The sequence below is a fragment of the Pundamilia nyererei genome, unplaced genomic scaffold, assembly GCF_000239375.1.
Source record: "Pundamilia nyererei isolate P.nyererei 1_Seehausen unplaced genomic scaffold, PunNye1.0 scaffold00084, whole genome shotgun sequence".
NCBI classification, from domain to species: domain Eukaryota; kingdom Metazoa; phylum Chordata; class Actinopteri; order Cichliformes; family Cichlidae; genus Pundamilia; species Pundamilia nyererei.
The window spans coordinates 1,322,481-1,349,696 of NW_005187485.1; the positions used below are offsets into that span (position 1 = coordinate 1,322,481).

General features: G+C 41.2%; 1 protein-coding gene across 2 annotated transcripts; it reads right to left on the reverse strand.

Moving 5' to 3' along the window:
- Positions 1-678: 678 nt before the first annotated feature.
- plekhg4b (pleckstrin homology domain containing, family G (with RhoGef domain) member 4B) lies at positions 679-26,500 on the reverse strand. Of its 2 annotated transcripts, XM_005738496.1 has the most exons (24): positions 26,408-26,500; positions 21,333-21,530; positions 19,186-20,419; positions 14,520-14,723; positions 13,662-13,785; positions 13,147-13,240; positions 12,532-12,618; positions 12,189-12,305; positions 11,669-11,767; positions 11,327-11,469; positions 11,076-11,214; positions 10,862-10,984; positions 10,609-10,770; positions 9,607-10,475; positions 8,786-9,035; positions 8,421-8,510; positions 7,834-8,058; positions 7,490-7,660; positions 7,221-7,398; positions 6,984-7,100; positions 6,518-6,796; positions 5,869-6,095; positions 2,753-2,822; positions 679-743 (listed from the first exon to the last, which is right to left on the reverse strand). In XM_005738496.1, the coding sequence occupies exons 1-23, from the start codon at positions 26,474-26,476 to the stop codon at positions 2,778-2,780; spliced, it is 5,244 nt and encodes a 1,747-aa protein (XP_005738553.1). In that variant the 5' UTR covers positions 26,477-26,500; the 3' UTR covers positions 679-743; positions 2,753-2,777. The 2 variants fall into 2 exon arrangements, with proteins under 2 accessions (XP_005738553.1, XP_005738554.1); XM_005738497.2 differs by lacking the exon at positions 2,753-2,822 and having other exon boundaries at positions 684-743.
- Positions 26,501-27,216: the final 716 nt, after the last annotated feature.

The following is a 27,216-nucleotide window of genomic DNA, read 5'->3' on the forward strand; positions in this document are numbered from 1 at the left end:
TTCAGTTTTGTCTCAATTGTCTATACTGGAGTACAAACCCCCGCTGCACAGCCTGGGCTGTGGTCTGTGTGTAAAGACTGACTCGGACTGAGAACACAGGACTTGTGGTAAACGAGTGTCAGCTTCTCTCATGTGCAGGAAAAACCACCTTTTTTCTACTCAGCCCCTGCATCTCTTTGTTTAACGGTAGTGCTGAGTCTCTTAGTTCACTTCTGTATATTTGCAAGGGTCCCTCTGTGTGTGGTTTTTACACTCATACTTTTTTATCAGTGGAAATATCGGTTGCATGTTTTTGCGTGCACTCACACTTTTGAGATGTTTTCACGCACTGAGCGTTTTGCTCAACTTTGAAGACTTTTGTATGTAAAAGAACAGCTTCCCCCAGTGTAACAACAAATACAACCACGTGTTTAAAACATTTTAATCTTCTGTACAAGGACTGACTGCAAGAGAAGTGCGACAGTACAACATTGTCGGGATTGGTCAGCTATGTTTTGTTTTGTAAAATACATCTACAGTATAAACACATGGCTAGCTTACAAAAAAAATGTACAGACCTCTGACGTACCATCACGACAGCGTATATTATGTGTCAGTTATACATTTACAGTATTGTAACGAAATGTCATGTAATAAGTTGCATTTTAGTCATTAAAGTTGTAGTGCTGTGAAGCTTTAATCCGCTTATTTTTCCCGTCTCCTCGCCGTGAAGTACAAGCTGCTGCCTCCTGCAGACCTCAAAGCTGCAAAGAAATGCAAAACGAAAAATGTTAAAAGACGTGTAAAAAATACTTTTTTTAATATGATGCAATCGGAAAGGTTTAAGTTGAGTAAACATGCAGCATTAAGCATGTCAGTTAAGAAAACACTCCCAATACACCTTTTAATAAAGCAAAACCACATCGCATGCTAGATGAACACCTGTCAACTGTAAAATGCTTAGTGATTTTAAGCCATCAGGGTTTCACACAACATCAGGAAGGTGAGCAAAACTGTGCACTGTCTAAAAAAACGACCAAAACAACACAACCTTCAGCAGTCGAAATAAAGATGCCAGCTTTTTCTTTACTAAATGTTTTATTTGTGTGGCACTTAAAGCAAAAACATTCAATTTTTTTTTTAACCTGTAATGTTTATTAAATGTATTAAAGTTGGACAGAAAGTACATGAGTGATTTATTTATTTGTCACAACGCATACCTTTAATATGCTTAAAGGTAGAGGGATCATAAAAAGCTTTTACCTATCAGGACACCCAGTTCTTACCAGCTTTTAAAAGATATAAATAAATAAACTGTGTTATTATCTATGCAGTCAAAATGCAGAAGCAGCGTGTAAAAAATGAAGTACGGTGCACAATTCAGGAGGCTGTATAACCACTTTTAGCAACAGTAACTGGAAGTTATGGTTTTCTGTGTGACCTTATCATTTTCTCACACAACTGTGAAGAAACTTTGGTCTTTATTACTACAGTGCTTCACGTTACTGAGGTTTGTATTTGCTTATCTGCTGCGCTCTTAACTTCAAGAACTGGACGTTGACTGGACGGCAGAACCATGATTCTGCTGTACTCTGTAATTTGGGCCAAGCTTTAGCTGTTGGAGAGGTGGCCTCACATTTGATGCTAGAATACTTTTGTATAAAGAAAAGTTCACGGTCAACTCTGTGATTGCAAGGTGCCCAGGTTCTGTGTTTGAAAAACAGGCCCCAAATCATCACTCCTCCTCCTCCGCGCTTGACAGTTTTGAGGTGTTTTGAGGTGTTTGTGGTGATATGCTGTGTTTGCTTTTTACCAAACATGGTGCTGTTCATAACTGCCAAACATCTCCAGTTTCACCCTCTTTCTAATTATACTGTCACACACTTAACATGTGAAGTGACATGTGTAACGTCTGAGATGTAGCTCTGCGTATCGAACGGTCCGACCGCAGCAATTTGCTGGGAACGTTTGGCAAATGTCTTGAGCGTTACATTTGAGAATAAAAGGTTCTCTAGTTTGTAAAGAATAACTTTAAATTGTTTGGAAAATGACCCTGAAACCCTTCCTACACCTGAATGCTCCAAACCTGCAGAATTCCCAGACTTTTTCTTTGATCGAGGTTCTCACGCTTGCTCAACAGCGCCTGGCTGTTACTTACGCTCTTCATACTTAATTCTTCACACGCTGCTTCTGCATTTTGCTTAGTTTGGTGTTACATAAACATCGATAGCGTGTCATTTAAATAACCTTTAGAGCCACTAAGGACAAGATTATCTTAGAATTTAAAGAGCCTGTGGTGTCTTTTTTTTAAATAAAAATATATTACGTCTACACGTTAATACTGCCAGCTGCACTGGCTATTTTATAAATGCCTTGTTTTAAAAAAATAAAATTTCTTCCACTTTTTGAGCTAAAAAACAGCAAGATTCTTAAAAACGCAAAACTCACACAGATACTATACAAAAAAAATCACTCTTAAAACATAACATACATGTGTTCAAGCATGCACAATCTCAAGAACACGTGTTTTTATTATGATACTCGCTTCACCCGCATGCCAAAAAAGGTAGAGAAACATGAAAAAGAGCCAAACCACCCATCAGAAGGACAGCCCACTAAACCCATCAGGACAAACTCCCACGCAGCACACAACACAAAAGATTTTTTTTTTCACACATATTAGTATTCAGGCCACGGCTACATCCTCACAGTTGTTAATGAGGTTGTGAAGGGAACATTACAGATGTCCACCCCTGTGACATCGGTTACTTACTGAGCTAAAACCCCTCAGCTTTGAGTCAGACCAATGTAGACAGGCCTACTGCTATATGAGAGGTCTTGCTCTGGTAAAAACAAAAGAGCAAAAAGTAGTGAGTGAAACTATAGAAGCAACTACAGTGGGGCAAAAAAGTATTTAGTCAGCCACCGATTGTGCAAGTTCCCCCACCTAAAATGATGACAGAGGTCAGTAATTTGCACCAGAGGTACACTTCAACTGTGAGAGACAGAACGTAAAAAAAAAAATCCATGAATCCACATGGTAGGATTTGTAAAGAATTTATTCATAAATCAGGGTGGAAAATAAGTATTTGGTCAATAACAAAAATACAACTCAATACTTTGTAACATAACCTTTGTTGGCAATAACAGAGGTCAAACATTTACTATAGGTCTTTACCAGGTTTGCACACACAGTAGCTGGTATTTTGGCCCATTCCTCCATGCAGATCTTCTCGAGAGCAGTGATGTTTTGGGGCTGTTGCCGAGCAACACGGACTTTCAACTCCCGCCACAGATTTTCTATGGGGTTGAGGTCTGGAGACTGGCTAGGCCACTCCAGGACTTTCAAATGCTTCTTACGGAGCCACTCCTTTGTTGCCCGGGCGGTGTGTTTTGGATCATTGTCATGTTGGAAGACCCAGCCTCGTTTCATCTTCAAAGTTCTCACTGATGGAAGGAGGTTTTGGCTCAAAATCTCACGATACATGGCCCCATTCATTCTGTCCTTAACACGGATCAGTCGTCCTGTCCCCTTGGCAGAAAAACAGCCCCATAGCATGATGTTTCCACCCCCATGCTTCACAGTAGGTATGGTGTTCTTGGGATGCAACTCAGTATTCTTCTTCCTCCAAACACGACGAGTTGAGTTTATACCAAAAAGTTCTACTTTGGTTTCATCTGACCACATGACATTCTCCCAATCCTCTGCTGTATCATCCATGTGCTCTCTGGCAAACTTCAGACGGGCCTGGACATGCACTGGCTTCAGCAGCGGAACACGTCTGGCACTGCGGGATTTGATTCCCTGCCGTTGTAGTGTGTTACTGATGGTGACCTTTGTTACTTTGGTCCCAGCTCTCTGCAGGTCATTCACCAGGTCCCCCCGTGTGGTTCTGGGATCTTTGCTCACCGTTCTCATGATCATTTTGACCCCACGGGATGAGATCTTGCGTGGAGCCCCAGATCGAGGGAGATTATCAGTGGTCTTGTATGTCTTCCATTTTCTGATGATTGCTCCCACAGTTGATTTTTTCACACCAAGCTGCTTGCCTATTGTAGATTCACTCTTCCCAGTCTGGTGCAGGTCTACAATACTTTTCCTGGTGTCCTTCGAAAGCTCTTTGGTCTTGGCCATGGCGGAGTTTGGAGTCTGACTGTTTGAGGCTGTGGACAGGTGTCTTTTATACAGATGATGAGTTCAAACAGGTGCCATTCATACAGGTAACGAGTGGGGGACAGAAAAGCTTCTTACAGAAGACGTTACAGGTCTGTGAGAGCCAGAGATTTTCCTTGTTTGAAGTGACCAAATACTTATTTTCCACCCCCATAAATTCTTTACAAATCCTACCATGTGGATTCATGGATTTTTTTTTCACATTCTGTCTCTCACAGTTGAAGTGTACCTCTGGTGCAAATTACTGACCTCTGTCATCATTTTAGGTGGGGGAACTTGCACAATCGGTGGCTGACTAAATACTTTTTTGCCCCACTGTACTTCTGCTTCAAGACATCCACCTTAAAAATAACATTTAAATAACCAGTTCCCCTTTACAGGACACTCGGCTTCATTAGTATAGCTGTCTAATAAGGAGTGTGCGCTTCGTAGCTAAAGATGCAGGTGTAGATAACGTGATGAAAACATATATATTTTCAAGAAAAGACCTTAAAAGGTTTGCAGATGATGGACGGCCCGCTTTATGTGAAGTGCAGTATTATGTAAATTAAAATGAGAAAAATAAGTTAATTATGTTTCCAGCTTGAAGTTTCTTTAAAAAGTAGTTTTATATTTCTTGTTCAACAGTTTTTAAACTGCTTTTTGAACAGCTGTTCTTTCCAATCCTAATGTTGTTGCTGTTTGCAAAAAAAAAAGATTTCAGAGAGACATTTTAGAATAACATGAGCGTAGATGTAAATAACTGCTCATTTCTGCCTCAGCTGTTTTATCATAAAAACTATAAACTACAATAACAGGCACATATAGCTGCAGCCAATCTAGTCAGTCATGCAGTTTCTTTGCAGAAAATGTTCAAAATGCTTTACAAACGTTGCTCGCTTCATCAAATTACAGCCTTATTTATGCAATTTTTGCCACTAATGTCCAAATGAGTCTGTCGAACTGTCATCACACTTTGGATCGTTTAGTTGTCTCGCGCTCACGGGCATCCTCTGTGTATTTACGATTCAACAGAAAAGACTGCGTGCTGCAGCAGCTGCACCTGCCTCTCACGCTCGGGCTTAGAAAGAGAGAAAGATCACGCTTCCAGATTAAGAACGGCGAAAATGCGTGACAGATGAATTCAGAAACGAAGCCGACATGTTCAAAGATCAGCACGTTGCTGGGAGGGAGTGCATGTCTGAAAGGGGTTTCAGGAAATGTCACTTGGACTGAAAAGTCCTGTTGATTAGTTTTGGTTTGTTTGTGGTGACCTGTTATATATGTTGTACAAAGAGATGTTGTATTATTTAGCCCACCTGCGTTTATTAACTGAATGGAAAATGACTGTCAGAAACAAATGATGCAGTTGAATAACAGTGGAAACTGCTAACACTAACCACAATGACCACACATACAATTTAACACTTTTAAAAAAAAGGTTTCCACAAAAACCTTAACTGAGTGGCAACTGAGCGTGTTTTGTCTTGGTCTTTTCTGCTTTCCAGACTGCTACACAGAATCAAAGAGGCACATATGAACCACAAATAGGGAACAATGTGCCAAAGTTAAATGACAACTTCTTAGAAAGCTGTAACATGAAAATTATCATAGGAGAAGGGAAGAAGTGAAGCTAGGCAGAGGTAAAGTATGAAAAAATGTGATGGCTGCAACAATACAGCCTCAGTTTTCTTTTACATATATAACAATAACAATGACGGAAATCAAACACTCACTGCTGTGATAAACTTGGTGCCTTGGGGCTGGAGGTCTTCATCTTTCTGGAAAATCGAGGGCTCTGCTATGGAGGATGGAGGTGTGGTGGAGCAGAGGAAAGAAGAGGACTCATTGTTGTTGTAAGATTCCATGGTGACGTTGGTGTGCCCGGGTACGGCGAGCGTATTCAGTCCTGTCACACTTTCACTGGATGTACACTGAGAGGATGTCTCAGAGCTCTCAATGACTGTCACAGAAAGCATGGAGAAAAATTAGATATATAAATAAAGCAATACAAGATCAGCAAGACAGAACTCTGTTCCCTTCATTCACAGCTTGAGTTTAAAATTTTCTGTCATTTGCACGTTATTAAAGCGTTCAAAAAGACATTTATTTACACATTTTATGTGTAGGAATTTGTGACTTTGGTGACTCCTTGTGGTAGCAGCAAACACGGCACCTAACTGCATGTTTTATTTACATGTCTACTTATTTGTTCTATTGTTTATCATGCAATGCAGTTTTGTGTAATAATTTTGGGTTAGTTTGAAGAGCAAATTACCAAAGTTTGCTCTGTTCTGTGCTCTGTGATTAGATTGGATAAGGTTCACACTTGAGAAACTGTGAACAAACAAAACAAAACCGGCGAATGCACATCTGGTCACTCACTCATGGAGGGCTGGCTCACGGTGTCCTGCTCCAGCTCATCTTCCTCTATGCAGTCATAGGGCCACTGGGTAAAGGAGGGAACGCTGCCTGCTGGGTGCGAAAGTGTGTGCGGGTGAGAGGGTGAGGAGTACAGGTGGAGATTGAGGGAGCCCAGCAGGGAGGAGGACGACTGGCTGCTGGAGGAGGAGGTGCTGCTGTTGGAGATGGTGGAGTGAGGCCTCTTGAACGAGGCCACGTGTTCAAATGAGGACACTGCGATGGACGCTCTCGTCCTCGACTCTAGCGTTAGAGAGAAGTGAAGTGAGCTGTTAGATAAGCAACAATGAAAACCAATGTTGTGCTACTTTATTTGTTATCACACCATCAGAAAGATTAATGCATTAATTGTACTGATTATGACGCACATAGCAAACACAGATATTCCATTAGAAAGAAAAAGAATATTTAGTTCCCAAAGTCAGCTCACCTGCCCCCTTCATGGTATACTCAATGGCTCTGTCACTGATAGCTGCGTCACTTGGCTTGATGTCCATGAACGGTTTGCTTCCAATTCCCATAGACACCATCTCCAGCATGCGCAGCTCTACAATCCCAACACAAAAATATCTCCAATGACTAAATGTTCGTGTGTGTCACCTTATTTGTTTTGTATGATGTATTTAAGAGTTTGTGTCAAAGTGCACAGTCTGTCACAGAAACAGACCTCTGTTTCTGAGCGCCTGCCTCCACAGGATCTTCCCAATAATAGTTGTCCACACCGCCTTGACCTCTGCAGAGCTGGCTTGGAGTATAAACGTGTCTTGTGACTTCCTCCGACGGAACCAGATCTCAAAGCGTAGGCCGCTGTCACCGACATTTTCGGTCATGCCTATCTCTGCTGTCTATACAGAAAACATTAAGAATATAAAAGTAAAGCTCTACTCTAAAAGCAGTCCAGACAAAAAAAATCCTCCTCAAACAATAAATTCTTACTTTGAAAGACTGTTTGTAGATGTAAATGTCATATCCTCCCTCTATCTTCTTGGTCTTACTGAAGAGGATGAGGTCTTCAAACAAGAAGACTTGGCGGAGGTATTTCCTGCGACCACACCAGACCATGAACTCATCCTGGCAGCGGAGTTGACCCTGTTCTTTCAGATTCACCTGGAGAGGAAACATGGCTGCTTGCACACATCAGCGAGAACAATGCGATTCCTGGTGGGAGTCTGACCTTATTCTACTGTATCGCATTTAACACAATGAACTCCAGCAAAAATAGCTTTGATGACCTAAGTTTGAGTATCTCTGTTTCATATCTGTGCCTGCCTATAACTTACATCACATCCTCGAATGGCGTCCATAGCCAACAGATCGTTCCCATGGCGGAGCTGAAACTTGACCATCTCTTCTGCAGTGCGAAGGTCACTCAGCTCCTGCTCCTGGGACTGGCTGCACTCTTTTATCAGGTCTTTGAGCAACAGTGCATATTTACTCATCCTCTGAATGGGCTTCAGCAAGTAGGATGCCAGGTCCATCTTATCCCCGAGCTCCATCTGCTTATTCTGGAGGAAGAAATCATCATTACACTTTTAGATACTGCCTGGATTTAAAAAAAAGAACTGCCATCACTTCATTCGTGGGTTTGTGATATCCTTACAAAAGCAGACATCATGAGGGATTGATGATTACAAACTACATATGCCCTAAATTATGTCCTGTTTTAACACCTAATTATGCTTAATTTACTGGATTAAAAAGAAACACCTAAAATAAAACTGAGACACATAAATGAATAAGTTCAGTAAGCAGTAGGGTCATTTTCTCGTAAACCTTTCTATAATCAGAGAGGTTGAAAGGTTGTTTTGCAGCCTGTATCCAGTCACTGTGTGAGGAATGTGACCAAAGTAAGAGATTCTAGACGCACCTTAAAGAATTCGTTCCCGTGGCTGCTGAGCAAAGCGTCGGACTGCGGCTTATTTTTGCTGTACAGAGCATACATTCCAAACTGATCCTCCTGCACACAACATTAACAAGTTACAACACTACAGCAAAATGTATGCTGACATGTCAGAATGATTCACAAAGCGTGCCGAATGATTCAGAGACTGTAAATTCACCAGGTACTTTCATTTTGTTGCTGAGTACATGAGCACACAAGCAATAATGGACCAGTGTGGGATAATGAAACAATCACTACATGACAAACTAAGCTAGTAACTATACAGCAACACATCTCGATGAAGCAACGAGACCTGAAAGCTGTTTCAAATTAAGTGTAAGGATACTCACATGCCGCAGAAAACAGCTACTGATGGACAGCGGGGATTGGGTGCACGCCTCCAGCTCTTTTAAGAAATACTGGCTGTGGAAGTCCCACAGTTTCTCCACATTCCCAAAAATGATGCTCCGTTTCCCCCGCAGGTCCTGAGGCAAATCGAGGCGCTCCATTTCGGGGAAATAGTGCTCAATGATGTAGCTGAGTGAGCGAGCGTACTCCCTCTCTGTGGAAATCATTTCATCCATGATGTGCTGCACTTTACTGTTAAACAGAAGGACGCATCAGGGTTAAGACTGAGAACAACAGGGATGATAATGTGGACAATTTTGATTGTTTGACAGAGAGTTTCCCAAAAAAAACAGTTAAAAAACTCCAAATCTGAGGGTTAGATTTGTTCGCCTTCATTTCATAATATAAAAAGTTGAATATTTTGGCTGGTCTGGGTTGTTTTTACCTGTAATACTCGCAGGTATGCAAGGCTATGACTAATCTGACAATAACTGACTGTAACACCATTAAAATAATACCACAAGACTGTCATTAAAGCCTAGTAATCACCTGAAAACTACACACTACTTTTTAACAGGTCGGTTCCAAGAAAGTATGAGGCAGGTTTAAAGCAGTTACTTAATATGAGAATTTGAAGGCTTTTTAAAAACTTCACATGACTGGCTTAACAGGCCTGAGGCTGGTGTAGTTTATCATGAAAATGTTAGTTTGTGTGGTATTTTTTTCCATCTCTTACAAAAACATCATAAACGTGTTGTTTATAACTACGTACTCATCAGATTCTATCCCAGCGTATTCTTGATACAACTGATTAATTCCTCACCTGCTCTGTTTCTTTCCATCTCCATCGCTGCGCCTGGTATGGATCCTGCAGGGCGTAGACATGCTGCGGCTGCGGCCTAGCGTGGGGCTCATCACATCAGGTCTCTGCAGCTTCTTCTCTGCAGACACGTTATTGGTCACCTCCAAACCCTTAATGTAGACGCCTGTATATCCGTGAATGTGACTGACATCCGAGTGGGTGCTGTCTCTCGGGGATAGCTCATGGCTCATGGTCTTCTTCATGATCTTCTTCATGGGTTGCTTGCGCACCCGGGAGGCTCCAGAGTAGATGGGCTCGGAGCGGCAGGAGACGATCGAGTCGATAGTGCAGTCGCTGTCTGTGTCATCAAACATGGGTGGGCTCTGTCTCAGTTTGCTCTCGCTGTCGGGGGAGAAAGTGAAGTGCGATGAAGAGGAGATTGAACTTGTGGGACTCTTGGAAAAAGGCCTGACAGAGAGATTTTTGTTGTCCTCAAAATTTAATGGCTTAATTGGTCCAGGTAAACGCACACATCCATTAGCTCCACGCTGCTCTGGAGTGATGATCTGAACTTCTGCAGGCTTCAGAGAATCCGTATCGGCAGCTGTGGAGTCCTGAGTTGCTGCCATGGCTCGAGCCAAAGTCTCTTCCAGCTGCTGCTTGGTCTGTTTACATTTGTGCCACACGGCGTTCCACTGCTGCATCTGCTCAGGAGACGCCAGTGAAAGCACCATGTCATTAAGCGTGCTGAAGTTTTCCATGGAGAATTTGGATGCTTCAGTGCAGTAATCCTGTAGGACCTGCACCACAGAGGGCGAAAATCTTCCCCCTGGGCTGGCCATACTCAGTTGATGGAAGTAATCCTGACAGTGGTCCATCCACTGGTTTGCCTACAGGTGTAAAAAGGTGGTTTAAATATGTTAGATATACACAATATGGCTAAATACAAACCATTCAGTGTTCAATCTTTTAAGAAAGGTCAGCAATTAAAATGTGGTATCATTTTGCATGAATTTTACTTACCGAATCATAGAACTCATACAGGTTGGCTAGGATATCTAGCTTCGCCTTCCTTTGCTCAACTCTGCTCAAAATGGAACCCAGATGTTGTTTAAAGTCGAGAAGAACCTCTGGAAGGGCCTCTGGAGACTCTTTGACCAGCTGCAGGCCACGTCTCTGCTGGTTCTGTGAGCAAAAAAGATCAATTTAGCACTGAATCCTTTCTAAAAGTTAAATATAACATAATCAGTTCACGTAAAAGTTGAGGTATCTTTACCACTGATTCCTCCAGAAATTGACTCAAGCTCTCTCTCATCTCCTTTATTTTGGCTGCAGACAGAGTTAATGATTCCAAAGGCGCAAGCTGCTTCTCTCCCGCGACACTGAACCAAAGTTTGATCTGAAAAAGAGAAAGGAATTGTCAATTACTAAAAAAAACAAGAAAAGCTCTGCAGAGCAGGTGGGAATATGGTATTTAATGTAAAAGTCACCTGCTGAGTTTGCTCCTCAAACCTGTGCGCCTCCAGCAAGCTGTCTAACTGTTTCTGTGACTTGTTTGAAAGGATCACAAGCTTATGAACTTCTTCATCTACTTGATTGTAGAGTGCGTTTAACATGTCGACAGTGTCCCTGAAAAAAAAAGAAAAACAATATTCAGACAGGTTACAGGAAGTTTATTTTAATCATCATGGGTACTACTCATTATGACCATTGGGCACCATCGCGTCCTATCATGATCTACCTGTAGTTTTCATTGTCGCAGGCTTCTTCCTTCCTGATACGGGCAAGTACAGTTCCACCTTCCAGACGGAGTCGGTTTAGACAGGTGTCATCTAGTACACACTTCATGAGATGCTTCTGCTTTTCTAACACCTCAGACACCTCCTGACATAAACACGGACACGGGTAAATGGATGGTCACATTTACACAGTAGATTTTTTTTTTTTAAACATCCTGGAAACTAAGAATGAAACAAACTGGTAAACATTTTACTACAAAAAAAAAAGCCAGCAGACATCTATTGTGTGTGAGTGGAGACACATAAATCAGCAGGCCAGGCTGTTTGCAGGGCTTTGCTCTGACCTTAGAGGTCTTTAGGTTGCTGCTGGCGCTCAGTGAGCTAATAGACTCCTGAAGGGAGGTGATGGCCGCACTACAGCTGGCGGCAAAAGGTTCGATTTTCTGTAAGTAAAAGAAGACAAGAGGAAGAATGAAAGCAAGGAAAGTGAGACTGTTAACACCTACAGTGTCAAAACAGCGATATTACCAAATGTGAAACTGATCATGTTTCAACTGGCTTGCTGGTGGTGGAAGTTTGCCTTTGGGGCTTTCTGCCAGAACGCTTTACTTTTTTTCCCCTTTTACATTATTTTCAGTACTCAGCTATAATTTGTTTTAGACAGCAAAATCCTTGGTTACATTAGTCATGTCTTAGTAAGAGTTCAAAGCAAACTTCTCCTATGTTTATCTGGCTTAGAGGTGCATTGCCCTGTAAATCTGGGTGTCTTTTTTCATTATGAAATCAAGCATCTAACCATGAAACTGGAAAAAAGGTATTACATACATGTTTACACTCTACTCCAGTCGCCTTAGTCACACTCACCTGTCTGAACTGGATCCAGTGGTTGTGATCGTAGTGGAAGGTGCCCTCCAGGTCTCGTGTGAGCTGGGTTTGGTCAATGTACTTCAGCAGGGCCTTCAAAGATGACACAGTTTCTGTCTGGAGAAAAAGAAAAACATAAACAAACATCCAGATTTCAGTCACAGCACGTCTCCTGCGCAGCTTAAAAAAAATCTCTGTCATCACGGCTTGCAGTAATAAGATCAGATAAGAAACTTTCAAAAATCATCCCTGTAACAAATGGAAATGAATTCTTGCAAGTGTGTAAACAAAATTAGGCCTAGCCTTCACCAACATGAATACTGCACATTTATTCTATTTTTACCTGTACACTGATGTCTCTCTCGGGTTTGCTTGCTACCTCTTTGTCCGACAGGAACAGAACTGAGTAAAGTGCATGTGGTATTAAAGTCTAGAAAAAAAACACATGAGCATGTTTTATTTAAGATACACTTAAAGCACATAGATTATAATACAACATATAGTTCTTATGCTATGAACAGCTAAGTACTGTGCGTTCAAAGTGACTTCGGATGTTTGTGTCAAGGTTTACAGCATTATCACCTTTACATCAGGAAGAAATGTATTATCAGAGTATGATATCTCTCCTGCGAGTCAGCTGCAGCCAGCCTGCTCCCAGCGTGTGGTTAAAAGCAGACAAGCAAGGACAGGCTCCTCTGCGAAGGCCCTGAGGCCAGCCTTTTTCAGAAAAATGTCTTGGAAGTGCACACACTACAAGTTTAAGGTGTGCCTCTTAAAAAGAAAAACCGCACTATGCCAGAGACAGAGAGGCAGAACAAAAGGAAATGTGTAAGGAATGAGGCAGTATTTTATCTCTGACAGAGAGACACATAACATTACAGTGCAGGAGGCAGCAGAGGGCCTGAAAACTCTCCGGGTGTGTTGGAGGGTAATTACATGTTTTCCAGTGTGGGCTCACCTGAAACTCAGACAGCGATGACAACAGAGCTGGAACAGGCTGCTGCCTTCTGCAGTCTATTACAACAGTTATACCTTGATCACGCCTTTCTTTCCTAAAACCGAAGCATTACAGTTATTGTAGCATCTGTCAAACACATGATGGCATGATGTGATACAATATTTTGACACCTGACAAATTTGTACACGAACACAGATTTTTGTGATGATGAAGTGACACTTAAAGTTAAGTTTCAGACTTTCTAAGCAATTTTGGGGGGATGGATGTTGACCTTAAAGCAAACACATTGTGTTGTCTAATAAGAGATCTAATAAGGGATGAAAAAATATGTTCAACTATACTTAATGGAAAGACTTCTTTGTTCTATAGCTCCAAATAAAAGCTGGAATGGAAAGAAAACTGGAAAAGTGTTAAAAACACTAGCTTGGATGAGTTCACCTTAGAAGTTAATGATAGGTGTAGAAGTCATTTTTAACCCAGACAAAATAAACCGGCATACTGCATGCATGACTTACCGCAGAGTTGAGTAGTAGTAGCTAAGTAAGCACGTCAGATCGTGGACGGTGCAGGTCTCACTTGCCCACAATGGAGCTCTTGTGCACACCTGCACCACTGCTCTCCCACTACGGTCTCTGGTCCCTGGTAGAGAGAAAGCAGAGATGGGGGTCAGAACTTAGCTCTACTTTCTTCCCACACCAAAAATATAACTGCTCAAGCTTCATAGTGATATGACAAACTAATGTTTTTTAGAGCAAAAAAGTTTTGGAAATGCCAGTTCGATAAAAAACAAGGAGAAATATCACTCACATAATAAGAACACACATTTTTAATGGTTTTGTCTAGGCCTCCCTTAGATAGATAATTTAGTAGATGTTTCAGTTTCTATTGCTGTTGCTTTTTTAGCATCAATAGAAAAGTTTCGGTCCATTACCTTCGCTTTTTGGGGTGGGGGGGGGATGAAATTTTCCACTTAGGCAAGTAATGCTATGTGTTATTTTATTTTTGAATGATTTCAGAATTGAAAAGAAGTGAAATATCTTTCATCATTTTTTTATTAATTTTTGAGACATTACATCATAATTTTCACCAAAAAAACTAAATAAAGTGCACATTTTTAAGATGCGCAGAAATGTTGGAAATCATAAATGTGATAAAAATGAGCAAATACGATCAAGGTTAAAACTCATATATGGAAACTAATTAAGAAACTAATTTTCTTAATTAGTTAGAAAGTTCAATAAATACTGCAATTTCAAAAAAAGCTGAATGTTTCGGGAATTATTTCATGGTTCAGGATTTATGAGAAAATGGATGGATGGATGGAAAAAATAATTTCAGTACAGGCTGATGGGTCTGAATCAGCTGTCCTTTACCTGGCAGGATCACAGCCGCTGATGTGAGCAGCTCCTGATTGACCTCTGACACCAGTTTGGGGAAGGTTAAATTATAGTCACATGAGGAGCTTTGTACCGAGGCCACTCTGATGGTTGTCCCATTTGCAGCTTTGGGACTGTGTGACTCTTCTCCACTAGCTCTGTGCCTCCTGCTTTCACTGTTCAGGCTGTCGTTACGCTGTCCTGTAAAGACAAATAAAAAAATCAGAGCACTAGTCTGATGTTTATTAAGCAAGCAATCAACAACACAGTGCAATCAATAGAAATTTGAAGCTTCCTTTCACTTCTGTACTCTCTTTCCTAGCGGTGATACCTCATGAAAGTGTGTTTATTAGTGGCCAGCTAAGTGCACTCAATTAGTGAGTTCACCTGAGTCATCACAGAGTCCAGGTGTTTAGTCAGGCTGAGTCACAGGCAGACTCTCATACCTGCACCTCCTCCTATTTACTTCTACATAGCTCAAGGCTCTTTTTACAAGAATTGTGCTCCTGGAATTTTTAATTGATACCACAGTTTACAGACCTGAACCTGAGGCTGCAAACCTGCATTCTAATATCCAATCCAGTATCTCTACATCCTACAGGATACTTCATGGTGTCTTGGCCAACAACTGGGATGAAATGGACAGATGAGCATGCACGGTACATAATTAGAATTAATCAACAGAAAATAGTGGTCCAGAAGCTAAAATCCCTGAAAACACTGATTTTATCATGTGTGATGTGACAATTTGCTGCTTTTCTTTGTTCTACATGATAACTAATTGAATTTTTGTGGTTTTTGGACAGTATATATGCCATTGTAGCTTAAAAAAAGGTTTTTAAAAAGTACTCCAACTATTAACAGAGCCTAAAACTTTACACAAACTCAGTGTTATGTCTATAATAAATTTGCAGTTATCTATCTGTGATGTGTTGTCTGTATAAGCAGTTTGAGTATTGTCATGCTCTGTTCTGTGATAATAAGCCCTCCCAGCTCAGCCTCTATTGTCTTCAGAGAATTAGTGCATTTCCTGTGCGACTGTGTGACCACGCTTGTGTTTGCTGCAGGTTTCCTAAAATGCTTTGTTTTGAGAGGAAGTGACAAAAGTAGGCTAAAGCTTCCTGTGTATTGTCCTGTGACACAGTCTGCTTTCTATCTTCTGTGTTTGACACTTTTTTAAGTCATCAAAGACTAAACAAGCACTGGTTATTATCACATAGTGATCACATATAAGAATCAGGATATTTGTTGGCTCATATCACAAGTAATTTAATCAATCATAGAGCCTTTGTTTTTCAGACGTGTATGAGTCAGCGAGCTTTCGGGTTTTTATAGTTAAAAGACAAAAGGCTCAATTTATAAAAGTTTGTTTTCCAAAAACATCCCCAGCAGCTGATTTGTTCACAAGTTAAACTTGTGTAAACGAGCAACCCATCTGGGATTGCTGCAGCCCTCATTCCTGATAAGGCTCATCTCACTATAGGATGCCAGTTTTTACAGAATTTACACGACTTTCTATAATGTTGCTGGAAAAACCTGCTTGCCAAAAGCTGAAATTCAATCCCTCTGAAGTAATCTCTGAAAAATCTGATTTATATACTGTATTTTTGCCCACTGCTGTTTTTTCAACATAATTAAAACCACTTTTTAAAAAAAACCCACAAATACTCACAGCTAATGTCTGGCACTGCCCGATGTTAAGTACTAGAGAATGAACAAAACTGCCTTTTTTAACCTCACATTTCAATTCACGGAAGAAGCTCTAAAAACAACATGATTCCCTAGGTGGTACTCTCACATCACTGTTTTCCTGAGCTACCCAGAACGCACCAACAGAAAACAAAACAGACTGACAGCAGTAAAGAAAACAAAGGATTGGGACTAAAGTGCTCTTTCCAGGGTTGGACTGTACCTGTTCCCTCAACTTGCCAAAAAACACACAGAGTGGGCTGTGAAAGGTTATCTGTCACCAATCGGAATGAAGTAGCTGAGAGTTATGAGCACTCAGACTCCAACTGTAGTCATCTAATGAACTGTTATAACCAGTCCTGCTGCAGGCTGTTATTGCAAAACCACCATCTAGCTATTAAGAGGTTTTCATAACCTCAGGGTGTATTATTTGATTAGTGACATGATGATTTAACCATCGGTAAACCAAACCTGTTAAAACTGAGATGTTTCAGATTCTGTCAGATTTTTGAAAATGCCTGTGCAGTTTTCTAGTACAGAGGCATTTCTCAGAGATTTATCACAGATTAAATCACCATTTGTTATACTAGTAATGGTCTATACTATTTTTGACCAGCATTTGAGTCTCTAAACTTATACTGCTTCTTTCAACTAAGAAAAATTGATAAAAACCAAACAAACCCCAAAACTAAACAAAACTAAACAAACAAACCTGTATTGTCAGTCAATAACTTTTTACTACACGCTGTCTCCCTCACATATCTTTATGTGGAATTCTACCCAGCCCATCCTCCTCGTTAACAAACAAAAAAAAGCAGCTAGCGATGACATATCAACACTGTTTCTTTCCTTCCACCACTTGCTTCCACTTAAACTTAGAATTCATTTTAAAGTTTTATTAATCACAGCGTACTTACCTGCATGCACATAATTACCATGCACGTACTTGCCTGCATGGCAAGGCCTTGCCCATTCAGGTAGGTACATACATGTATGAACTTATGCTTGCATGTATGTCAGGATTTTTAGGCTACACTTGGTGTGGATTTTATCCTGACTGTGAAACACTTTTTAATTGTGTCTTTTAAAAACTACAAATAAATTACTTTTGCGATTTTATTAGTGAATATGTACTACAGCACCACCACAAGCCTGGGGTTAACACAATTTAAAGTGTCAGTGTTCACAGTAATGAAGGAAAATATGCAACTACAATACATCCTTAGTGTAGTAATAAATAAGCAAAAAGTCCCACTCTCTGGACTTCTTGTGTCATAGAGATTGTTTACAAAATAATCCAGATAATGCTAATGATGTTACAAATGACCTTCTTATAGACTCTGATGGTAGACACGTCTGTCTTCTTGTCTTGTTAGAACAGCATTTGATACTGCTGATCACAAGGTTTTCCTGCGGATATTAGAAGACACTAATATTAAAGGAATCATAGACTCCATGTTAGATAGACTCCTCTTTGTACAGGTAAACGCACAGGTTTTTCATGTGTGAAATGTATTTATGGAGTTCCACAGAGTTCTGTGCTGGGACCACTACTTTTTACATTACACGTGCTTCCCTTAGGCAACATATACTTGCAGCCCAGATGAAACTAGATGATACAAATCAATTAGTTAAACTACTGGCATGTCATAAAGACATACCAGCCTGTATGTAATTTTCTTTCTTGTTACATTTGGTCCTAAAAATCTTAGAAGCACGGTGCCCAGCTTACTCTGGATGGCATAACCTTGGCCTCTATTAACACCTTATTTACTATTTTAAAACAAATATGTAGGACTGCCTTCTTTTATCTGCACAACATTTGCAAAATTAGAAACATCCTGTCTCATTCATTACTTCTAGGCTGATAATTATAATTCATTCTTATCAGGTAGTTCTAAAAGTTCCCTAAAAGCATTCAGTTTATCTGGAACATTGCAGTAAGAGTACTAAAAAGATGAGAAAGAGAGCATATTTCTCCAATATTAGCCTATTTTCATCGACTCCCTGTATTTAAAATCCTTCTCCTGATATATGAGGTCTTGAATGATCAGGCAGCACCATATCTTAAAGACTGCACTCTTACTTCACTCTCAGACTTGTACTTCTTAAGAGTTTCTAAAAGTAGAATTGGAGGCAGACCCTTCAGTGCCGAGTTTAAATTTGAGAGACAGACACCCCCTCTCTACGTTATCAATACTTTCCTTTTTGATAAAGCTTATAGTTAGGGCTGGATCAGGTGACCCTGAACCATCTCTTTGTTATTCTACTATAGACTCAAACTGTTGAAGCACTCTGTGTGAGGCGCTTTTCTTAGTATGTTTTGTCCTGTCTCCTTATGTTCTTCTTTTTCTTTTCTCTTTCCTCTCATCCCCCAACTGGTTGCAGCAGATGGCTGCCCCCTCCCCGAGCTTAGTTCTGCTGGAAGTTTTTTTATTTTTTGTTAAAAAGGAGTTTTTTCTTCTTACTGTTACAAAGTCCTGTGCTGATAGGGGGGGTGGACGTAGCTTGTTTGTTGGGTTTTCTCACGGAAACTGTATGGTCACCTTACAGTATAAATTGAGTTTAATTAATGCTCCTGATATTTATGTATGTTTATCAGGTGTAAATAGGTATTTTAGCCATTTGGTTCGTTCATTCCTGTTTCTTGAGAAATTTCTTAAGTACCCGCTAAATGAATTGCAGCAATTTTGCCATAATAGGATTTTCAGGACGTGAGCCACCAACTGGCTCCTGTGTCTTTACATTTGGCTAGGATCAATTAATTGCTAGGTTTGCTGTGTTCATGACATTACTGATCATAATCGTGATTATATATAATGACTACATTTCAAATACTGCACTTGAAATTTACTTGAAAAGCATAAAAAAACATTTATAAGCAAATGTTCTTTATGTATTGGTGCAAAAAATGACCAATATTTATGACTTTAAGTGTAATTTTTGTGCACCGAGGTTTAACATCAGGACTTACCCGACTCATCCTTGCTGTTTCTCCTCTCAAGTCCAGGAATTATGGCCTCCACATCCAGCTTTCCGAAACGAAAAGCATAGTTTAGTTTTTTGGGTGAAATTCCGGCTGATCCTCCAGAAGAAGATCGTTCCCGGTGGCCTTTAACCTGGCCTGCTTTGTTAGTCCTCTCCAGTGACTTGGAGCGCCTTTCTGCTCGTCTCTCAGCACTCCGCAAACCTCTCTGTAAGTAAAGTAAAGGTGTGCTGGGTCTGGAGTCATCACTGCTGAGCCATCCCCGGCTACCTAACCTCCGCGATGAATGTTCTCTGGAGGAGGTCTGCGTGTCGGGACTGTTACCCGGTGTCACAGTTCTCTCTCTTAGGGTAGCACTATGCTCTGAGCTCTCCTCCAAGATGGATTCAGAGCTCGACCCAAGGGTCATGGGATTCTGTAGTGCTTCCATGTAAGATTTTCTGAAAAGTCTCCTGGTCTCAAAAGTTGCAGAGTCTCTGTGGAGACGGCGCCGAGGGCCTGGGTTACTGAGGTCTGTGCTGAAAGAGAGCATCTTGGACCCCAGTCCTCCCTCTCTTGCACTGCTGTCCTCACCGCCCTTTCCTGTACCACACTCCTCAGTGAGACTTTTTATTTTAATCTTGGGTATAGCATTGTCAGCTGTGCTGGTGCTATGGCTCTCACTGCTAGAGTCCATGCGGTTTCTGTTCGGGGAGTTGGGCTCAGAGAAAATGGAGTCAGCTCCCTGAGAGTGGAGGGACTCTCTGGAGCTGCGATGGCTGTCCAGAGTCCCCGTAGATCCGCTGGTGCTGCAAGTGCTGAGATGGGCACGGAAACCACCTCGGCTGCAGTGCGCTTGCATTATAGCGTCTGCTGTGTTGCTGACAAAGAGCGGGTTGACCACGTTCTTCCACGGTGTCCTGAACACAGCCGTACCAGTGGTAAGCAGACAGTTCTGTAGCGGATGCAGGTTTCGGTCACGTGTTACATTCTGTAAGAACTCAGATGTGAAGATGCTGCCGTACATGCTCTCTGAAATAGGGATTTCTGCAATGGCCTGCCCACTGATCGACAAACATTTTATCACTAGCTTGGCAGCCTTGCGTCCTAAAGGAACAATTTGTAGGTAGAAATCTCCTTGCTTTAATCTGACTTTATGCAGAGGTGCAAGCTGCAGGACAACTTTCTCATGGATGCAAAGAGGCCATCCCTCATGATAAAAGAGCAAGCCTCTGAACTTTACCTGTGAAGAGAAAGAGAAGTCAGTCAGTACTCCCGTAAAACATTGTTATCATATATGTGAGTCATGCCTCAGCTGTGGTACGACTTGGATCATTTCAACTGACATCTGCAAAGCAGTATTTAAACACATGTTTAGCTGTAATGGAGAGGCAAGGTGTTTTCATGGGGTGCACTGAGTGAATCACTGTCAGCTAAAGATGAAAACCTGTCTGATCAGGCCCGTTTTCACAGCAACCACAACACAAATCCGTGTTGTGACAGCATGAAACCCTAAGAGCAAAAACACGGTGCTCAAGGGTTGGCTTTTTTCATCTCTTATGAATGTCATGGCAAAGGCTGAGGATGTGATCTTCCTCCGAAGCCTCTCATATTGCCTACATTACAAAGGCTCTCATGCACAGCAAGCTGTTCTCAGGGGCTAGGCTTAGATGAAACTATTGCTCTGTGGCTATCGTCACAGCGTAATCACCAGAGAGATGAATGCAGAGGAATAAAGTTTCAGTGCTTTGGTGGTAGGGCCCTAACCCACAGCAATCAAAGCTTTTGAGAGAGAATATTGAATTTCATGCTGGACCCTAGAGTCCATGGCTCCCTCTCAAGCACTCCACAGTTTCCCTGTGTTTCGCTATTCAGAGAATGATGGCTGCTTTTCAGCTTGTTGCCTGTTTCCGGAACAATAATCAACTCTGTTTCAGTCTCACTTTTCCCACTCAGGAAAAATATTCACACTCAGCAGAACTGTTCACAGTTTAACTTCTAGTTGTTTATCTCTTTCCAGACAGTGAGATAGTTTTGGTTTCTTTTCTTAAATCCCCATGTCCTCTCTCTATATTTCTATCCATCTTCTCTTCCAAACACAGACATTCTTGGTTTCCTCAATTTAACCTCAGATACCATTACTATCAAGCACTCACACAGGTTTCTTTCTGTATGATCTGTAGGATCCTCTTGGCAGGAAGCAAAAAGTCGATGAGGCAGCGGAGTCCGTCTCCACGATATTGCCTCTCCACCACGCTGAACAGCTGCCAGAGGACGGTGACAGCAGTGGCACTGAAGGGACGGTACAGGGCAGACAAAGTGCTCTGGATACAGTTGTCCAAAGACTCAGCGTCCTGAGAAAAACAAGAGACGGGTACATTAACATATAAGCAGATGTGAATCTAAATAAGTGGCTTCCAGTCTTTTTGACATGGAGATTTTGAGATTTTTCTTTTAATGAATTGCCAATTTTTCCTTTTCCAGTTGTAAAAGCAAGAATTGAATAAAAGCAACAGTCTGACAATTTTGTGCCTCAGTGCTGTGTAAAGGAGTTTTCAGATTTTTGAAGTTTCCTGGATTTTACAAGAAAAGGAGAAGAGACAAACATTTCATAGTAAGATGTTTCTTGGAGTCACAGGTTAGCAACTCCTAGTCCAGACAGCTTGTAACGAATTCCTTGAAATGCATGCAACGACAATCAAATAAAAGCTATCTGTGCACAGTATACAAATATATAACTAGATAAACATATGCATGCAGGCTCCCATTTAGCCAGACTGTCAGGAAGTTTGAACATGACAGGGAATATCAGGCATCCCGGCAGAGGGGAAACACCTGGTTACCATGACGTCACCTTCAGCTAACACAAACAGGCAAACTGGAAAGTCCAAACTGGACTCCAGTTGCGATCAGGACGGTGGAACATGACCTTCCAACAGCATCCGTGTTGCCACATAGTATGATTTGACCCCTACATGACCCGGGCCACCGCCATTGGTCCCCCAAACTGCATTTCCAACACAGTTTGTCTGATGATGAGGACAGGATATTTGGGATTACAACAGATCTGAATGAGGATGACCTGTAGTAGTAGCCGGAGTCATGGTTCAAGCTATGACCTTCCTCTGTTCTGTCGGTGCCAAGGCCAAACATCACTCCACTATGTGTCCTTCCTGAATGGAACACAGCCGTGGAATAGAGACATCTGTCTCTCATGATAAGCGCATAGATAAATAGCAATGTCAGGAAATGTCTCACATATAACAACTTTGGGTGACACTTTATAATACAGCCCACGACTAAGGGTATAATAGTCCTGTATGAACTTATTTGAAATGTTTACCAACAAATATTTAAAGGTAGGTACACATTTATATATAAAATTTGTGTTTTTTTAACAATATAAATATTATAAGTATCGTTCTCCCTTTTAAACTTAAAAGAAACAAATTATAGACCTGTGTATATGCAGTAAAGTAAATTTATTTACTTAAGTTTACTCTTTTTTTCTCCTTTTACAATCACTGTTCAAATATAACTTTCAAAATGAGTAAATTAAAACAAAAATGCATTTATATGATGGAACAAAGACTCGAATAAATAAACAGAAATATATAATTAGAATTAATTCAATCAAAATTGAACACCAAAGAATTGACCCTATAAAGTGGGGAAATTGAATCGTATAAAATCCATCATGCACATTGACATAATAAATATTAAATGATGATATTAAAAAAAGATGTTAAAAAAAAGGAAATTACTCTTAAAATTACTCATGAATGATGTAAAATTACTTATACATTAATTTAAATTTACTAACACAAGTTCTAATGACACAATTTAGTTATAGTATAATTCTTTTTTCCTGCAAAGACCTGCCTTTTCACACCTTTATTCTAAAGTACCTAGCTGTAAGTATATAACTACACTGTAATTACAAGTAAAATACATTGAAATTCCAGTTAGTTACAGGCGAATTACACCCTCAGTAGGGGGCTGTATAATAAAGTGTTACCACTTTGCAAGATGTTGACCAACACAGGGCTTTAATATGCAGCTCCTCGATGCATTTTGCTACTTTCAGTTGAATCTCTATGCGACATTTGCATGTAAATAGAAGCTGCCAACAAATCAAGAGATCGCCTTTACTCTATTGAGTTTTGGTGGTCAGACAGCCCATGTTTCACCCTTTGTAGGATCTGTCTTGTTGATCTAAGCAGTGCAGCACCATCAATTAGAGGAGAGTGAGTACAGTTGAGCGCATTCGTACACATGCCACGACTCTACTACAAGGCGTTCATTGTGCACTCCGCCTCTCTAAGTGGTATGTGCAGTACAGTGTCGGTGGCCTGAAACAAAACACCCACTTCCATTAGCAGTCAGCTTGCTTTAGCGAGACAAAAACTTTTCTGGGCATTAGTCACTGTTGCGCTCAGGAGGAGAGGAGTAACGTGGAGTTTTATTGGAGGAGAGCTAACAATGGGAGGAAAGCCTCAGCCGCATAGTTCGGACACACCAGCAAGTTTCAATTCAGGTTCCTAAGGCAGAAAAACAAGGGTAGTGACAGACGCAGTGTTTTGAAGAACAATTAGCCAACATTACAATTCAAAGGCTAGACATCGTGTTGCGCAGGAGTGGCTGTCTATGTAATCCAGTGCTACAGTATGGATACAAAAAACCCGCACTAAAAATAACAACAGATGGGTAATCCATTGTTTACACTCAGAGTAGTGACACATGTAAATAAAATCCTACCTATGGTAAGAGACACAGAACTTCCCACTGGCATGAAAAAAATGGAAGCTTTTCATTAAGTGTCACCTGTCTAGCACGAGATATATTTGCACGTCTCAGCAGAGTGACCAAGTTTAACCACCAGCGCTGAGCCTCCCATCCGCTCTGAGCCACACAGGAATGCAGTGTATATAGCTGTGTATGTCTAGCTTCAGAGCTTCAGGCAGGACAAGAGCAAATTGGGAAGTCCCAACCTCTCTGATGCCTGATCTTTCTAATGGGCTGCTTGTTTGATGGCAGACTGAGGTGGTAATTAATGGCTTTAAAGCTCAAGGTGGGACACTTTTGTCTGTGCCATCAGTAAACAAGCTGTCAAAAAGGTGATCAGAGCAAATGGGATGGTTAAACATTAAAGGGTTTTGTCTCTTGATGAAAAAAGCAAACCCAGAGGATTGATCCTGGTTATGTTTGACCTTTTCTGTTTTGTTAACCCCCTTCCTTTTTTATAAAGTTAAAGATATACGGATGGTGGTGAAATGCTTGATTAGTTGGTGATTCCTCTATTGCAGCGCTTAATGAAATCATGTGTCAAGACTGAAAAGTCGGGCAAATAAGGAAAGAAGTGTATCAAAACCAAAAGAAAAAGTGAGAGACACAGAAGCAAACACGAGGTGGTCACTGACACATTTAGTGGGTCAGGGACACAAAAGACGCTGCCTGCCAGGACTCCAGTGGAGCATGAAGCCACCAGGGGAGTGTAACAGGAGAGCCCTGGAGCCCCCACGGAGGCTGCTCGCTAACCAACCTGCTAACAGCCTCAAAGGCAGCGGGACGACAAAGGCCACAGGTTGCTCAGACCTGCCCCGCTGCCAGGTGCCAGGATGCCAACAAAAGAGTCTAGTGAGACCTCCCCATTAAGCCCGCAGTAAGTTTCAGCTTTTGATCTGTACCAATAGAAATCCTATCTCATGAGAGAACGACAGTAAGAGGAGAGATGCTGGGATGTGTGGTCAGGCAAAAGGTGCACGCTGTACTCTGAATACATTTAAAAGCCACAGTTTCTGATTATGTCAAGGAGCCATAACAAAGTCAATGAGGTTACTTGAGATCGCTGTTAGTTTGAAATACGGCCCTTAACGAGGAGCTTAAGACATGTAATTACACATCAAACTGTACACACAAACGCCACGCTCTCTGTGTACAAAGCACAGCACACGCTTCGAGAAATAAAAGCATAATCATACTAATGCTGTGGTCCGTAAGAAGATTAGCTGTTGCTGCAAATTGTAGCGTTGTTATCTTAGCAGATAACCCGGCGAGACAAAAGGATTGTGTGATGAACACAGATAGGTGTGAGAGGTGAGGCGATAAACTGGACCACCCACATACCCACAGCCAAAAGTACTACTTTTACAGTAAAGAAAGTAGGGGTGTTTCTGTCAGATTACATTCAACGTATTTTTTAATCTGGGTCAGTAAGTCGTATTATTTTTATTTATTTTTAAAAAAAATTTAATAAGACCGACAAAAACTACCACTACTGATGGATTAAAGAGTAATTTTCACATATTCCCACAGTGTTTATGGAAAAGACTCACTTTATACCACCGGAAAGCAACTAATGACTTTGCTTCAGGATGTAAACAGCACCGCAGGCTTGTTGTTCTGCCAGTGTGTATGAAACACTGAATCTCACACATTTAAATATTATGTTCAATTCAATAAAACTCATTAATGAAGACAAAATAGTGAATGGAGGTCCTTCAGCCAATCAGGGCAGTGATAAGTAGTGACAACAGAGACAAAGGAGCCTGACAAAGTCTGTTGATACCTCTGCAGGGTAAATATAGAGTGGGTGCATTCCATTATAAGTGGGAGGTTGATAAAGATATCAGAGAGGATACAAACTTGTGTATCTCAGTGACTCCCAGAAATAATAGTCTGTTTATCATATCTTGCTTTCTCCTTTTCCCCCTACAGATAAAAGTCCACGTTTCTAATTTCTAATCATCATCAACACGCACACGATCTATAACTAGTGAAGAAATAAATCTAAAACGCTCATCTTTTACAACTGCACAACAAAAGTAATGATACAGACAGGCCGTGCAAAAGGAATTCATCACCCTTTAAAGTGAACAGAGCGCTACAAACAAACAAGTCCATGTTATATTCCCTTAAAGGAGAAATGAGCCGCTGGATATATGTGCATATCGAGCAATAACATAATCCCGATCATCGTTCGTGTCGTCCTCCCTTTTCTTCTAACACAATGCATGCATGAAAAGCTTCCTGCTGTGTTTTGACTACACAGCGACAAGTCAAAATATCAGCCATCTCTGAACAGTGACATCAAAAACATCTACCGCCATAATACAGAAACACACACGCAATAAAGTGGCTGAAAAAAAAAGGCAAAACAAAGTTCAAGCATGTGCAAAAACTTCCAGAGAGTCACCGAAATCCTGTGACTAAACACATTTCAAGCTCGTACCTTTATACACAGGTAGTTGTCACAGCTCCGTGATTTTGCTCTGGAGTGCATTTTGCCCAAAGGAAGCATTTAGCCACCAGAGAAACAATTCCAAAATTCAATAAATCACGTGTCTCCAAACTCCAGGTGAAAGACTTTTGTAATCCACACTGTGAGTGTAGTAAGTCATTGCTGTGGTATCAGTGGGTCCGGCACCATTTCTCTCCCCTGTTTCTCTCCTTTTCTCTATGCTGTGGTGTCTGTAGCTGGAGTAGACTAAACTTCAGAGCGTGAGAGAGGCAGTGCGCGGGCTTCCCCGTCACTCACCCTCCCTTCCTCCAACATAACCTCCCCCGCCCTGCTGCTTGCTTTTCTAATGAAGATCCATCCAGCTGGACAAATGCACACTCCTGCAACTTCAAGCTCATCATTCATAAAAAAAAAAGACGGGGAAAAAAAGAAAAAAGACACGTACACACTACCTGACCCGCACACCCCGACTGCCGTGAGCCCCAGCACTCCACCCAGCAGGCATCAGACGTTGACTAACTCCTCTCTGCCCTCCCTGACCCTCTACACCCCTACCTCCACCAGCTCCCCTCTACCCCTCTTGCCCACAATGGTCTCTCTTTGTCCTGACAATACAAATGGACTAGGGTTTCAGCTTATTCTGCTGCTTTTCAAAAGAAAAAAGAAAGGAAGACATCAGCATAGGATTGGTTGGCTCAGGTCACTCATTACAATGGCATTCCTCTTAAATATTGTCAGGGGACTGCCCTATCCTTTAACTGACTCACAAACCAATGACATATGGAGACATCCTCCCGTTA